General features: G+C 39.3%; 1 protein-coding gene across 3 annotated transcripts in view; it reads right to left on the reverse strand.

Annotated features, from left to right (window-relative positions):
• The window catches only part of plppr1 (phospholipid phosphatase related 1), a 68,973-nt gene that overhangs the window by 1,427 nt on the left and 53,365 nt on the right, over positions 1–14,181 (reverse strand). For 2 of the 3 annotated variants that reach the window (XM_084746137.1, XM_084746138.1), the window contains exons 5-7: positions 10,172–10,422; positions 7,584–7,760; positions 557–688 (exon numbers count right to left, since the gene is read on the reverse strand). In XM_084746137.1, the coding sequence (XP_084602263.1) occupies positions 557–688; positions 7,584–7,760; positions 10,172–10,422 (560 nt within the window). Of the gene's footprint in view, positions 236–556; positions 689–7,583; positions 7,761–10,171; positions 10,423–14,181 lie in introns of all 3 variants that reach the window. The other variant, XM_084746139.1, reaches the window with a different exon arrangement.

The raw sequence follows: 14,181 nt of genomic DNA on the forward strand, positions 1-14,181 counted from the left end.
ATGGATGTGGGAGGGAGGGACGGAGAGAGTGGTACAAGGATCGAAAGAGATAAGGAAGAAAGTAAAAGGAAAGGACACGGGAGAGGAGGGGAAAAGGGTGGAAATGAAAAGGAAGAGGAAATCATTGTCAAGTGTCAGTAGTGCTCTGTGTGAGGTTCTGTATGTGTTTGGGGAGGAGGACAGGGGTGTAGTGCAAAATGTCATGCCTGTATGTTCTTTTAAACATGTGTCATTGCTTTATGTAGAAAGAAAGAAAGAAAGAAAGAAAGAAAGAAAGAAAGAAAGAAAGAAACATGGTGAACCAAATATAAGACTGACACTGAAACCCTAGGTTTAGTTGTTTCTCAAGAAATGTAGGAAATTACTCATTGAGGCAGGACATGAAGGCAAATTACAACAAATTACAGTACAAATCAAATTACAGCACATTCAAAGTATCTGGGGGATTTTTGTTTAAGCTCACAGTCTTCAGGGAGCTTTGCCAATTAACTGGGAGAGATAATGTGCATCGTGGAGATAAAGTGTTTGAGATGCCAGGTTAAGTGTTTTCAGGTACCTGTGCGCTGAGGGTCTCCAGAGGGCTCTCTACACGGGGGAAAGTCATAAGAGGCAGACCACGGTAGTCTTCAGTTTTCTGTTTAGCTGCTGCACTGTGGACGCCTTTGAAGTTGTTCACAACACAAACACCCTGTGAAGTATGCAGACAGTTCAGCATTAAAAGCAAAGGCAGACATGGAAACTGAAATCATCAAGGATTCATTTTTAGGACTGGCAAGTTAGCTTAAGCTGTGACATTCTGACCTTGTGACTGGTATTACAGTACAAGGTATTACTTTTATAAAATTTAAAAATCTAATGTGAATCCATCTAGACTTTGATGCAAAAATATTTTTCCCTAATCTTAATCCCCCCAAAACTTGTCCAAATACTCATTTATCTTATGTGTGGCTTTGTTCCACCAAATTAGCTCTGGTTCTGTTCAAGATTCTTGGAACCTTGATGCTATCTAGCAAAACAGTCAACATTTCCACCAGTTTTGAGCAGAACTATTGTAATCCAAGGATCATAATAAACTGAGCGTGTTGCACAATGCACAACAACCTGTTGAATATGACACACCCGCTTTGGCACCCCAGTTTTTTTTGGTTCCTACTTGTATCAGCTTTTCGGGATCTGATTTTATTTTTGGTAGAAATGCTCTGAACACTTCAAAATTAGGTGCATACACTGGAACGGGGCCTTGGCCTGATTCTTATTCATCATTTTTTAAAAGCATGCTAGCATGCTAACATTTGTTAATAAGCAGTTAGCAGCTAAAAGACTACAGCTAAGGATGATGATAATGTTATCAGTATGGCAGGTATGTGCTCATAAACCAAAACATTGGGAAAATCAAAACTCAATTTCATGGCAATCCATCCAATGATTCTTGGGACATTTCACTCAAAGCCCTAAAAAGTTACTTACTGGTCGCGCTAGACAAAAAGTCAGAGGATCAGCAAAGTCCTTTGGATTAAACACCTGGGAACCAGGTCTATACAAATATTATTGGCAATCCTTTGACTAGTTGTTGAGATATTTCAGTCTGGACCAAAGTGTTGGACTGAGAGACTGCCATCCCTACATCCAGCTAGAAATCATGCCCTGATAGACCAAATAATATTTACTGTTGTGTTGCACTGCAGCCTGTCTAAGTATTTAACTGGTCTCTAAGAGAAAATACAAGGGTGTCTATGTGTATCTGGGCCATAAAGACATTTTTCTCTGTTATCAGACAAAGTAGTAGTGGTACTGCTGTTTGCAAAAAGAAGTTGTTGGCATGAGTATCATACCATTGTTAAAAAGAGAATGTCACTTAACATCACTATTAAAATGAGATTTCTAGAGGTTTATACCAGACTGCTTGCCAACCCCAGTGTCACTGAGATATTAGGCTCCAACTAGAAGGAATTAAGAGCACCCGTGAGTTTTTTGGAGAGATGTGACCATCTTTTTTTCTTTGGAACATTTGTCACGCTAATATAAAGTTTATATGGGAGTAAAAGCTCAATCAAACACTGTATGAGTCAACAAAACGCAGCCATCATTTAATGCAGTCAATGGTGACACTCCGGGGTGTTCATCTTTGTGGTGTGGCACTGAGCCCAGCAGGCATAGTGACTTGCCGCCTTGTTTTTTCATTTATATATCTATTAAAATTCTTGTAAATTACAGTTACTTGTGAATTCTGTTTTTTTTTCTCTCCATCTGTCACGTTGTTCTAACCACCACCAAGGTTGCCACATTTTCTGCACTCCTCCATGGACTAGTTAATCAAAGAAGGCAACCCAAGGGAGAAACCCCCCCTACCCCCAGGCCAATCATGCCTTCAGGCAGTGGCAAAGGAGAAAATGAAGCAGGGCTGGAGGATGCTCAAGGATTCCTTGTTTGTGGCAGTTCATGGACAGGGCTTCTGTAGTGCTCCCAGACAGAGCAAATAAATGAATAACAGCTGCCGGGACAGAATCTAAGGATGACACTCCAGCATCGACTTTTCACAAAAAACAGCCTGTACTCACAAGAAAAACAATCATCTCGGTCGATGTGTAAACAACTTATTCTGCCTAATGTTTCCGTTTATTGTTAGGCAGCAATAACTAATGGGCATAATAATTACTTACTTCCATCATGTGACATACTTAATATACTTATCTTAACACCAATAATCTTTTCCTAAAACTACCCAAGTAGTTTTTATGGCTAAACCTAACCAACTGATACCGTTTTACAACATAAACCATGCGTGTAATGTCATTGACCCATTCTGTCATGTAGGTTTGACATGTGTTGACAGAAACGTCGGAATTCTTTACAAAAATGTCTGTCACAGAAAATCGAAACTTGATCTAAAGCTGATGAGATTGAGTCAAACGTGTTCAAAGTGCACACCTCTGTGCTCCATCTTTTACAACCATCCTACTTGTTTCAAATACATTGCAGTATGGTTTCCACTTTCTTGTTTTCACTCAACTGAAGCATATCCCCAGCGACGGTGGAAGACTGCTTTCTTCCCGTTGTTGTGTCTTGTCATCCATGCTAAGACAGACTCAGGCCAAGCTGCCATGTATTGTCTCAGGTGAGTAAAGGGAAATTTGCTGGTTGCCATGGAAATACTGAAAAGATTTCCTCAAGATTTGAGCTTTTAAATAAAAGTTGCATATTCTTTTGCCAGAACTGACTCCATGCACAATACATTGTGTTTTTGGTTTTAAGATCTGCATATAATGAGAAAAATATGCATTAGACATTCCTTTTATATGGTGATTCTACATATTCTGAGAGCCTTGAATTAGGGCTATTGATTGAAAGCCATTTTAAATCTCGAGGGGCTTTGCTTCTTTAAGACCTGGCAGGCAGACAGCATGTGTCTCTTCTTTGTCTTGGATCTAGTGGACACTTGTCTGCTTTTAGGATTTTACCAACATTATTCCGCGGCTCCTCGACCAAGTGCTTAACACTGATCCCTCAATCTGCTGGCAGAGGACAAAGCTCTTGTAAGACCAAAGGCAGTTGCTGTTTGACAAGTCCATTCAGATCTCCTCTCTGTGAGCACTGATAGCGCAGGGATTTGAGCTATACCTGCTTCCTACTCTCTTTTTACCCGTTCATTTCCCTCAAGAAAGCAGTCCATCAAATCGGCTCCGTTTTCAGATGACAAGATCTTGATAAGCGTCATCAGGACCGTTGGGTAAATGTGTAGGGGAGAGGCCCTCCTCAGGTCATGCTTTGCTGATAACAAGATGGAAATAGGAAGGTACAAAGCTGCTGAGGTGATGATTGACTTTCGTACATTCATCTTTCCCTCGAGATCACTGATGCAATGTATGTCAATTTTTATAGGTCAATCATTAAAAGCTTAGATCCTTCATTAAAGACTTGGGTGTGGTGGCTCCGCCTCCCTATGTTTCAAGGACACACTGTCTTATGTTGACTACATTGTACAACCATCAACCAATCATCTTGCTTCCTCCCAAAATGGAAAAAGACAAAGGCGGATATGATTGCCACTACTCACCCAGGAAACTCTGTAACCATCTATTCAGAAAATCTAAAATCTACCATCATCTGAATGTCTGAATTTGCCTTGCCACTGCTCACCACACATCATCTGGATCCTTCCTCACCATCCCAAAGACTTGTCTGTAAATCTCATAGCTGTCAATATTTATTGCCCTACACTTCTTAACATGCATGTGGGTTTTAACCAATCATCTTGTACTACTACTCTGTCTGCACAAACATGTAATACTCAGGTCTGGCAGAGGTGTACAAGGAGGGTTTTCCACATCTAATGTAACTCATTTTCTTTAGCATGTTCAGGTGCAAAACAATGCAGTACAGACATTAATGGCCTCCAAAGGATGACTCCCGCTGATTTTGTCCATTTTTGGACTAGACTGGACAAACGCCCTTAGAGGCAAATGAGAAAAAAATCAACTAACCTAAAATGTTCTCTCCTGTCTCTGAAAATACAGACACCACTACAAACGTGGGGTCACAAGTGATGATTTAAAGGGATCATGTTTATATGAGTCTATACATTGTTTTGTTTTGGGGGGGGGGGGGGGGGGGGGTTGTGCTTGTTTTTAGGAAAATGTTGCATATTATGCCTTTAAGAACAGGTGGAAAAAGGTTTTGACAGATAATCTTTCTAAGGTCCTTTTTTCATCTTTAAAAACATCATCTGCCAAAAGTTTTGATAGGTTTTTTTTTCCAGGATCTTTTTATGGCTATAAAGGTACTTTAATCTTTGCCAAAAATCTATATAGGTGCCGTGTGTTTGGAAGTGCATGAATATATTAAGTCTCATCTGAAAGAAAACATAAATGCTGTTAGTCCTATTTAGAACATGGGATAGTGGTGTACCTCAGCCTCTTGTGGCCAAAATGAGCATTACAACAACAAATACTTGCAAAATGATCCTGACAAAAAAATCACCAAAACGCCAAAACCTTTTTCTGTCCCATCTAAGGGACTTCAACTGATTATCCTGATTATCCTAAACCTTTTGTTCCACCTGTTCTCATGTCATAAACACAGGACAGAAAATAGATCTTCTATAAAAGGTGCTTGTTCAACTTTTCACTTATCCAGTGAAATATTTTAAGATCTACTCAATGGATTGGCACAACTTAATGCAGACATTCATGGTTCTCAGACATTGTAAACTACTGACCAGTGATCCCCTGTGAAATATCTTAACAACAGTTAACAGGACTGCTGTGAAATTCTCTGCAGACATTCCCATCTTGACAATCTGTATTAACACGAGTGATCCTTTTACTTTTAATCTAGCCTATTTTAATTTGTCCAGTTCTTTAGTTTATGCCTGCAAATAAATAAAAAGACCTCTTCTTAGCAAATATTAGCATGCTAACACACTAAACAAAGATGAGGAATATGGTAAACCTTACATCTGCTAACATCAGCATGTTAGCAATGTTATTATGAGCATGTCAATGTGCTGATGTTTGCATTTGGATCAAAGAACCACTTTGCCTAAGTGCAACCTCACAGAGCTGATAGAATTGCTGTAGACTTCTATATATTTGTGCTACTGGGCACTTTGGCTGGTTTGCTGTCTGGTCTACTCTTATCAGATATCAACCAGTCACTGTTTCCACTTAAACTAGTATAGTGTTTAGAAAAGAGTCATTTGTTTCCAATTCTGGCAATTATTTCTTAATAAAAGTAATGTATCCCAGTGTTTCTCCTACCAATGAATAGCTGAACTAAATCCAGCTGCTTTAAAATGTGAAAAACAAATATTTTAATGCTTATACTGTATGTCATATTGACTATCAATCCAAAAACCGAGTGTTGATGCATCACTTTGTTCTGGTCTTGTAAACGCATGCTGATCAAACCACTTAGTTTTACTTGCTCTGTACATGAGGTCTTGTCATGTAACTTGTGTGTTAGCTTATGGTGTAAATTTCCTTACAACCATGAAAAGTTGCAGCAGTAACAGAAAATCTGAAGAGTTTCCCAGTGAATACATCTCATAACGCTGGTTCCCTTTGTTTTAATAAAAAAGCTATGAAATTAACCACCAGCGGCCAATGAATGAATAACAACCCTTAATTTCTTCTTCCCTCCGCGTCTCCTCCTCCTCTCTCTCCTCTCTTTCACACTCCTTCCTGCTTTGAGGCTCGGGGCCCGCCGGCAATTACATGTAATGAAGCCTGTGAGACTGTTAAATACATCTGATTTGATTTGTGGGGGTTTCCCTTCACCTTCCTTTCTCCTCAATGGGCTTTCCGCTTCAACCCCAAAAACAACTTGAGGCTTTCAGCTCTAATCACCACCCAGCATTTAAACACTCAGCACAAATCCTGATGTTAATAAAGCCATTTTAATTTCCAGTGGAAGCCAGGCTGCTTGACAACACGTCACAGGAGGGTGGTATTGGAAATTTCTCGCTTGGAAACACAAGTCCAGTCCGTACAATTTATACCGTGTTACATTTGTTTTAATAAGACACATAACACAACCACTTAAGATAACACGATTCCTTCCTCTCATCTAGATCACTGTTTCTTTAACTGGTTAACTTCATCAGCTCTGAATTAGACACAACCACCATTTAAAAACAGTGCTTCCCTCAACTTCTTTCTTACTTTTGGTCCTTCTGCTATTCTTCACTGAGCTCTTTCAAAACCAACAGCTGCAGCTGCTGATCTTAGTAAAAAATCCAGGTGCCACCTCAGTATTTTCTTGCCTTTCTTCTTTTCTCCTCTTTCCCCCAATCAAAGAGCGCATCCTCGCCTTTTTCCCTCCGTCTTAACTCACCGGCGTCTGAACCTCCTTCAAGCTCAGTACAAACCGGGCTTCCTCCTGTTTCACATCCTTTCCCTGTATCACCTCTTAATGAACTACTCTTTTTAGCTTCTTTGGCAAATTAGTGCTTAATAACTCATTAGACACATGAATGAATTGATACACAGCTAATTTAAAAGGATAGTTTGAATGATATGAAGTGGGGTTATATGAGGTACTTATCGATAGTCAGTATATTAACTACAGTAGATGCCGATTGGCACACTTGAAGGTTTTGTTGCTGATGCTGTCTACCACAGTTCATTATTTAGCTTCTGTGCTTCTGGTGCACATCTCCTTCTCCTAACTGGGGGAATGCTGAGCAGAATCTACTGTAGGTTATGCATTGACCATCAGTAAGAACCTCATCAAACCCTGCTTCAAATAATCCGAACTAACCCTTTAAAACATTTATATACAATATGTGGCCATGACAAGTAAATAATAGAACATCTGCTGTGTATAAGAATTTAAGGCCATAAATTTGCATTGAGAATGACTTAAAAAATGGTATCGCAACAATCTTACAGGCTTTGGTGAGGACTGCAGCCTGAATTAATCATTTAATTACTGGTTTGGGTCGGTTCCAAAATGAAGTTGGAAAATACTTTTATAATTCCAAAATAAATCATGAACAGAATCCACCTCAGAATAATAATCTTCTGTTCTCCTTTAATCCCCATTCCCACACTTCCCCAGACTTTTCACTCTTCATTGGTCCTCACCAGAAACAGAGCGACAGCTGATCCCAGTATAAATCCAGCCACAACGTCCGAACAGTGGTTTCGGTACTCTGAGACTCGGTTGAGGCCGGTGAGGAAGGCCGAGCAGAGCGTGCCCAGACAGAGCACAGGCTTGGCCAGGCGGCTGGACTTGGTCTTGATGGTGCTGGTGATATACATCTGGAAAAGAAGGACAGACGGAAATTGAATCAGACCAAAAGACTGTGAGCGAACAAAAGATTTACCACCTCCCAAAAGTTTAACAAGAGCCACTGCACCTCTCTTTAGAGTTTTAGAACTCAAGATAGGTCTTGATCTTGAGACCGGACTCGAGGCCACTTTTGCAACCAGTGACTTGACGTATTTTTAATTTGTTAAATTTCTGTTACTGTTAACTGCTACTTCTCCTGACCCCCTTTCACATACACTCCAGGAAAGTGAGTGTAGAATGATGGAAATGTCAGTCAAATCTTCTGTCATAATATTTGGCTACCTAAACCAAAAAGAGTTCATCTCCAAAACACACACAGCAGCGTGTAAATTCTGCAGTGCAATGCTTACTGAGATGAGGATAAAGAGAGGCAAGCTCAGACTTTCACAATCTGCCTTTGTACCAAAATACTCAGAAATCTCTTTACCCTTCTTGTGTCTCCTGGCAATGCAAAAGGATTAATCGCCTATTTATACCAGGTTTAGCTGCATGTAAAAAACATGCATATATACATTAATTTTGGTGTAAAAACAGTATTTTTGAGAGACTGTGGACAGGCATGTGGTGACCAATTTCATTGGTGTCAATTCAACTCAAAGTTTTGGTCTTGTCTCGGCCTTGATACACTCTGGTCTTGGTCATAACTTGGTCTCAGTTTAGATGGTTTTGACTACAGGCAAATTCAGACAAAAACAGAAGCAATTTAATTCAGATCAGCTGGAGGTGTTGCCACAGAAAGAATCAAATATTTTACCTTTTCTTTAAAGCATGAAGCCTCCACTGCATAGCAAAATGGTTAAGAAAATATGTCAAAAACTTGCATCATATGAGTGACATAACTCTCCAAAACAAAACATTTTTTCCACAGACAACCAAAGATTAACCTAAGAGGGGAACCTCTTCCCTGAGTGAAAGCTGTAAGAAGTCTGCTAGCTTTTAAAAACACTCAAGTCTTCTTACATATGTTCCTACTTCTTGAACTTTTACCTTGTCCCATGCCAACTGAGAGGCTGTGTCTATCAAATCCTTTTTTCATCACCAAACTGTCTTTGTATTCGCCTTCCTCCTGCTGATAAAATCTGCACTCCTGCTCTCTCTTTCACTTTGCAGCAGATGAGCCCCACCCTCACTCCAATATCAAATAGCAGCTCTTCAAATAGCCCCTTCAAAAAGCCATTTTTCATGTGTTCCTCCAGGCAGTTTTCTAAAAATGCCTGAACCCAACCTATGCTTGTATTACCTATTCCTCGACACATTTTTAAGAAATATGAAGTCCTTGGCAGTTCCTCATTCAAAGACGCAGATAAGTGCCATGTGGCACCCTTTTACAGCAGAAATGCCTTCTTATTCAAAGCCATTTTAAACTGCAGATCTAGTGTAAAACTTTAATCAGCCTGGGCTAAAAAGACCTATTCATTGCTGAGTGTTTGGGTGTTGTTTCCACTAAGATGTAAACTAATTACATTCAGTCCCAAATGAGTAACTCTAGTTCCAGAAGAACATTTGACATTGATTTTTAATTAACTGTTCTCAGGTTGTGTTGAAGAAAGCTGGAAAAATCTGGAGGAGAATTTCAATGTTTGTTTTGTTTACACATTCAGTAAGTACTTGTGCTTAGGCAAATATTTCTCAAATTGTACTGCAGTGTGCATTTGCTATATATATGTACATATACAGCCTTAATATGATTTTAAATTTATGTACCAATTATACAGACTTAGATTTGGAACAACTCGGGATTTAGACTGCAAACTGCATGATTAAAGTCGTATCTTTTAGTTCATCAGTTAAATATCTTTTAATTCTCCTCAGTTGAGTCCCTCAAGGTTACAGACGTCTTTAAAGAGGCAACTTTTCCCACTAATGACCACCAAATGACACACACATGAACGGCCTTCATATTACTGCATTACTTCACACATGCCATTTTGACTTCAACACAAATGTGAAACAGCAGGTGCAAAAGTTTGATCCTCAGTATTTGTGTGTTACTGATCCTGAACCATCACATGGTCTGTTGTCCCAGCAGTTTAGGCGCAACATGCCAAAAACTTAAAGGGACAGTTCAGATAAGACAGAAGTTGAGTAATCCCAAAGTAAATCCCTCACCCCCAAATCCAAAATACACTTCAAAACTTTTTCAATACCACATGATTAAAAACAATACAATACTGACATCTGACAGTATCAAAAGTACCAAAACTATAAAAAGAAGCTAAAGCAAAACAAACACTAATCAAATTACATCAACAATATGTTATCATTGTATAAAAGTGAAATATTATGTGATGTGTTTTTCATTGCTTAAACCTCTCTGTCTGTAAATTGCCCACATTAAACTTCATTATACTGCCTGGTACTCATGAATTATTCCTCTCACCGTCAGGTAAACAGCAGAGTAAACACTCAGAGAAGCGTCCTTGGATGGGAACGACCGGCGAGCGTTCTCCACGACAACAGGGTTCCCGGTGCAGATGTTGCCGTTGACAATGAACTGGTGATTAAAGCGACACTCTGTGCCGGTGTAGTTGGGCTTGCAGACAGACAGGAAGTAGGGCGAGAGGCCTCCCGTCACCACCTGGCCCGCGTTGACGAAGATGTCTGTGGCAAACAGACCGAATGCAAACACACCTGGGGCACACAGGCGCACAATGAGAATTTATAGCACATAATAGAAACCATAAACCCAGAACAAAGAAACAATAACACATAAACACAAAGCCTTAAATGCTTCACATATCATAATGCCATCACCTCATATGCAGGGATAAAGTGGGTTTCAACTATATCTGGTTCCCAGCACTGCCACAGAAGCTCCCAACTGTCATTAGGCAGCACCGAATCCCAGAATATCTAACGTTAGAATTCAAAGTTATACTTTGAATGCTCGAAGTTCAACTCTGCCTCAATTCCAACTAAAGGTAAAAAGAAAAATTTGTTTCTTCAGTTTTTGTCTAGTTTGTAGTAGTAGTAGTAGTAGTAGTAGTAGTAGTAGTAGTAGGAGTAAGACAATGAAGCTGGAGGTTTCATGAAGCTGAAAATGATTTTCAGTTTAGTGGTGAAAAGTTCTGATTGATGCACATCCAGTCAGAGTTTTCACCATCTGGAAAGCTTGTTTATTTTGTGTAATGTGACTCATGTAATGACGTCCTTCCAACCACTGTGGGTCGATGTAGGATTGTCGCTTGTGACACTTGTATGTGCAGCTGATTAGGAGGTTAGGAGGTGGTTAAGAGATGGCTCTCACTTGCATAATTTCCCATGATGCATTATGAGTTTAAGGGGATAATTCACCCCAAAATTACAAAGACATAATTCTCCCTCTTCCCTGTAGTATTATTTTTCCATCTAGATAGTTTTTGTGTGAGTTACTGAATTTTGAGATATCAGGCGAGGAGATGTCTGCCCACTGTCCAATATAATGGAACTAAATGGAACTCGGCTTGCGGTGCTCAAAGTGCCAGACTAAATAAAATATATCTGAAAAATTCCTACAGCAATGTCTCTTTCCAGAAATCATGACCCAATTATTCAAGATAATCCATAGACCTTGTTGTGAGCATTTTCACATAGAAACTACTTTCTTTCTAGTAGAAAGAAAGTAGTTCTGGTAGATTTTAATGGTATTTTTTTTTTGTGCAAGTGCCATTTAGTCCTATTAAATTGGAGGGAAGGCATACAGATCTACGGGCTGTATCTCCAAATGGATGGATAAACAGCACCACAAGCTAGCGGAAAAATATGCATTTTTGATTTGGGGGGGTCAACTGTCCCTTTAGGGTAGTGGTCAAGTGATGGAAGACAGCTGTGTTGCAGCTGTAACATGATTTGTGGCAAATTACAAAATCAATACAATTCATCACTGGCCCTTTAATACCAAATAAAGGTTTAAAAAAATGTTTGTTTTGGTGTGAGCACACATGAATTTGCCACAATTATTGACAGGAGAATGGAAATGTTGGAACTTAGATTAAGTGAAACTGGAGGGAAAGGTGAGTGGACAACAGGCAGAGAAACAAACATCAACACAGAGAAAAAAAATCATCTAATATGAATGATTGCACTGACACTTTCAGCCCACCAACCCTGACCAGTGTCTGCGTCTGCATTCCTTTTGCTGTGAAATATGACTGCTGATTATCTGGCCTGCTTAGCCATGAAATTACTCTGCTTTGTATTCTCATCCGGGGGGGGGGGGGGGGGGGGCTTCCAGAGGGCTGTGGGGGGTGTTGGTGCCTGTGAGGGGTACAGGGACACGATTGTGTGAAGGGCATTGAGGGGAAAAAGAGAGGGGGAATTAGAGTGAGAGGAGCAGAGAATGGGAGGGAGCAAGAGAGCGGGAAACCGAAAGCCTCGATGATCCTACAAATTTGAGAGACTGTTCGGGAACAGACGGAAATATAAATCATGTGAATTGCTTAATGAATTTCTGATGAGTGTTTTATAAATTGAGGGGGTATTATTTAAAAATGAACAATGCAGTTTGAATTGTGCCAGGGAAGTCCAGCAGACAACCTCCTTTACTTGAATAGATAGCAGAGAGCCTGTCAGTTTGCCCAGCTCTATTTAAGCCTTGCGGAAAAGTGGCTGTAAAAATTTTAATTTGACAATTGTAGACCTAAAAAAAAACCTTACCAATAATTGTGGTGTGAAGTTGCCTTATTTTAAGAGATAAATTATTTTAGATGTATATATATAGCCTATATATGATCCAACATGTTTGATAAAGATGTTTGAATTCAATTTTGGCTTCAGTGGCTAATGGAGTTTCAGAGAAGCTGCAGTAAATGCATCACTGCTGGACTCGATCCCAATTGGCTCCCTTCACTGAGGAATTACTGAAATCCATTCAGTCAGCCCAGTTTGCTGTATTTAAACTGAAACGCCTCAACCAGCAAGTTTACCTGCTGGTCTAGGCTGACTACATTTAAATCAGAGCAGATGGTGCAGTCAACCAATCAGAATCCAACATTATGACACGCAGTTACAATTACGCCACATGTTTCAAAGTGTAAACCCCAGAGGAATAAAGAGCAGCCTGATTTTCTTTCTTTAATATGCATATGTATGCTTATGTAGCATTTTCTCCCTATTAATACTGATATATATGATTGACAGTTTTGAGTAAACTACTTTAAAACTGTAACTGCTACCCACTTAACAATGAAAACTGTGAAATATGTTGCACTTTGAAATTTTAAAAAAGCTTCAAATATGCTTGTTTAATGTGTAAGGCTTTACAAGGGCTGGCCCCAGCTCCTTTAAATGATTTCTTTAAACACAGAGGGCTGACAGATGCATCCGGCACAGGGCCACAACTAGAGGGGACTGAGATTTGCCACATAGGTGCACCATATTTAGACAAACTATGCTGTCAGTAAAAGGAAGTAAATTTTGTTCTAGCCTACCACTTGGAATGAGGGAGTGCTCAACATGACATGTTACACGATGTATTTTGTCTTTTTTTTTTATCTATCTATTGTCTATTTGGATTTGTACTCTGTCATTCATATTGTCTCTGTTTTTATTTCTCACCTAGGGACTATGGTTAAAAATCTGCATTTTTTATAAGGTAAAAAAATGCCATGAGAATACAATGAAGTTTATAATTACCTCCCTAAAATAAATGTCCTGAAGTAATTCACTTCTGAAAAAGCACCTGAGCTTTGAATGCAGTTAAACTACCACCCAAATACTGCTAAATGTATTGAAGTATTATGTGAACAGCATGTAGTTAATCACAACCCAACACTGGTGATTGATACTGCAATGTTTTTTTTACAGACACTTGCTCAATCAAGGGTGAGGTTTTTGCATTTGTACGCCTGCTGTAAACTAAACAAAATCTATTTTATGCTGCTAACAAGGAATCATTTAAGCCAAGTCTGAATATGCTTAAGTGCACACACACTGGCATCAACTTGACACACATCATCACAAACTGTAAATCTACATTACTGTCCTATTTCCTCGTGTCACCAAGCATCAACGCTTCAGAAAAGAAGTAAATGCATTATATGTGCCTCACAGATCACATCCCAGCTAACGTAACTTCACTATTTCTACTGTCTGCATGGTGTGTTACAAGCAACAAATGATGCGATGATGCAGCCAGTGTGTGTTGCACTTGATTCTCTTATTTGTAGACACCCTCAGGTTTGCATGAGGAGTTCATTTCTTAAATTAAATAAACCAAAACCAGCTTGATTAATATTACACTTAGTGCACAATAAAAACATTTTTTTATGAAAATTTAAAACAAATGAGATATCTTATCAAAACAACTCAACAACTGTTTGATTGATATTCCTGGGAGTGCACAAAAAAATCATTTTAGGATTTTGGGAAATAAATTAAAACTGCAACATCTGTTTTTGCAAATGAACTCTT

This window comes from Lutjanus erythropterus, chromosome 20 (assembly GCF_056507025.1).
Source record: "Lutjanus erythropterus isolate fLutEry1 chromosome 20, fLutEry1.hap2, whole genome shotgun sequence".
NCBI classification, from domain to species: Eukaryota; Metazoa; Chordata; class Actinopteri; order Lutjaniformes; family Lutjanidae; genus Lutjanus; species Lutjanus erythropterus.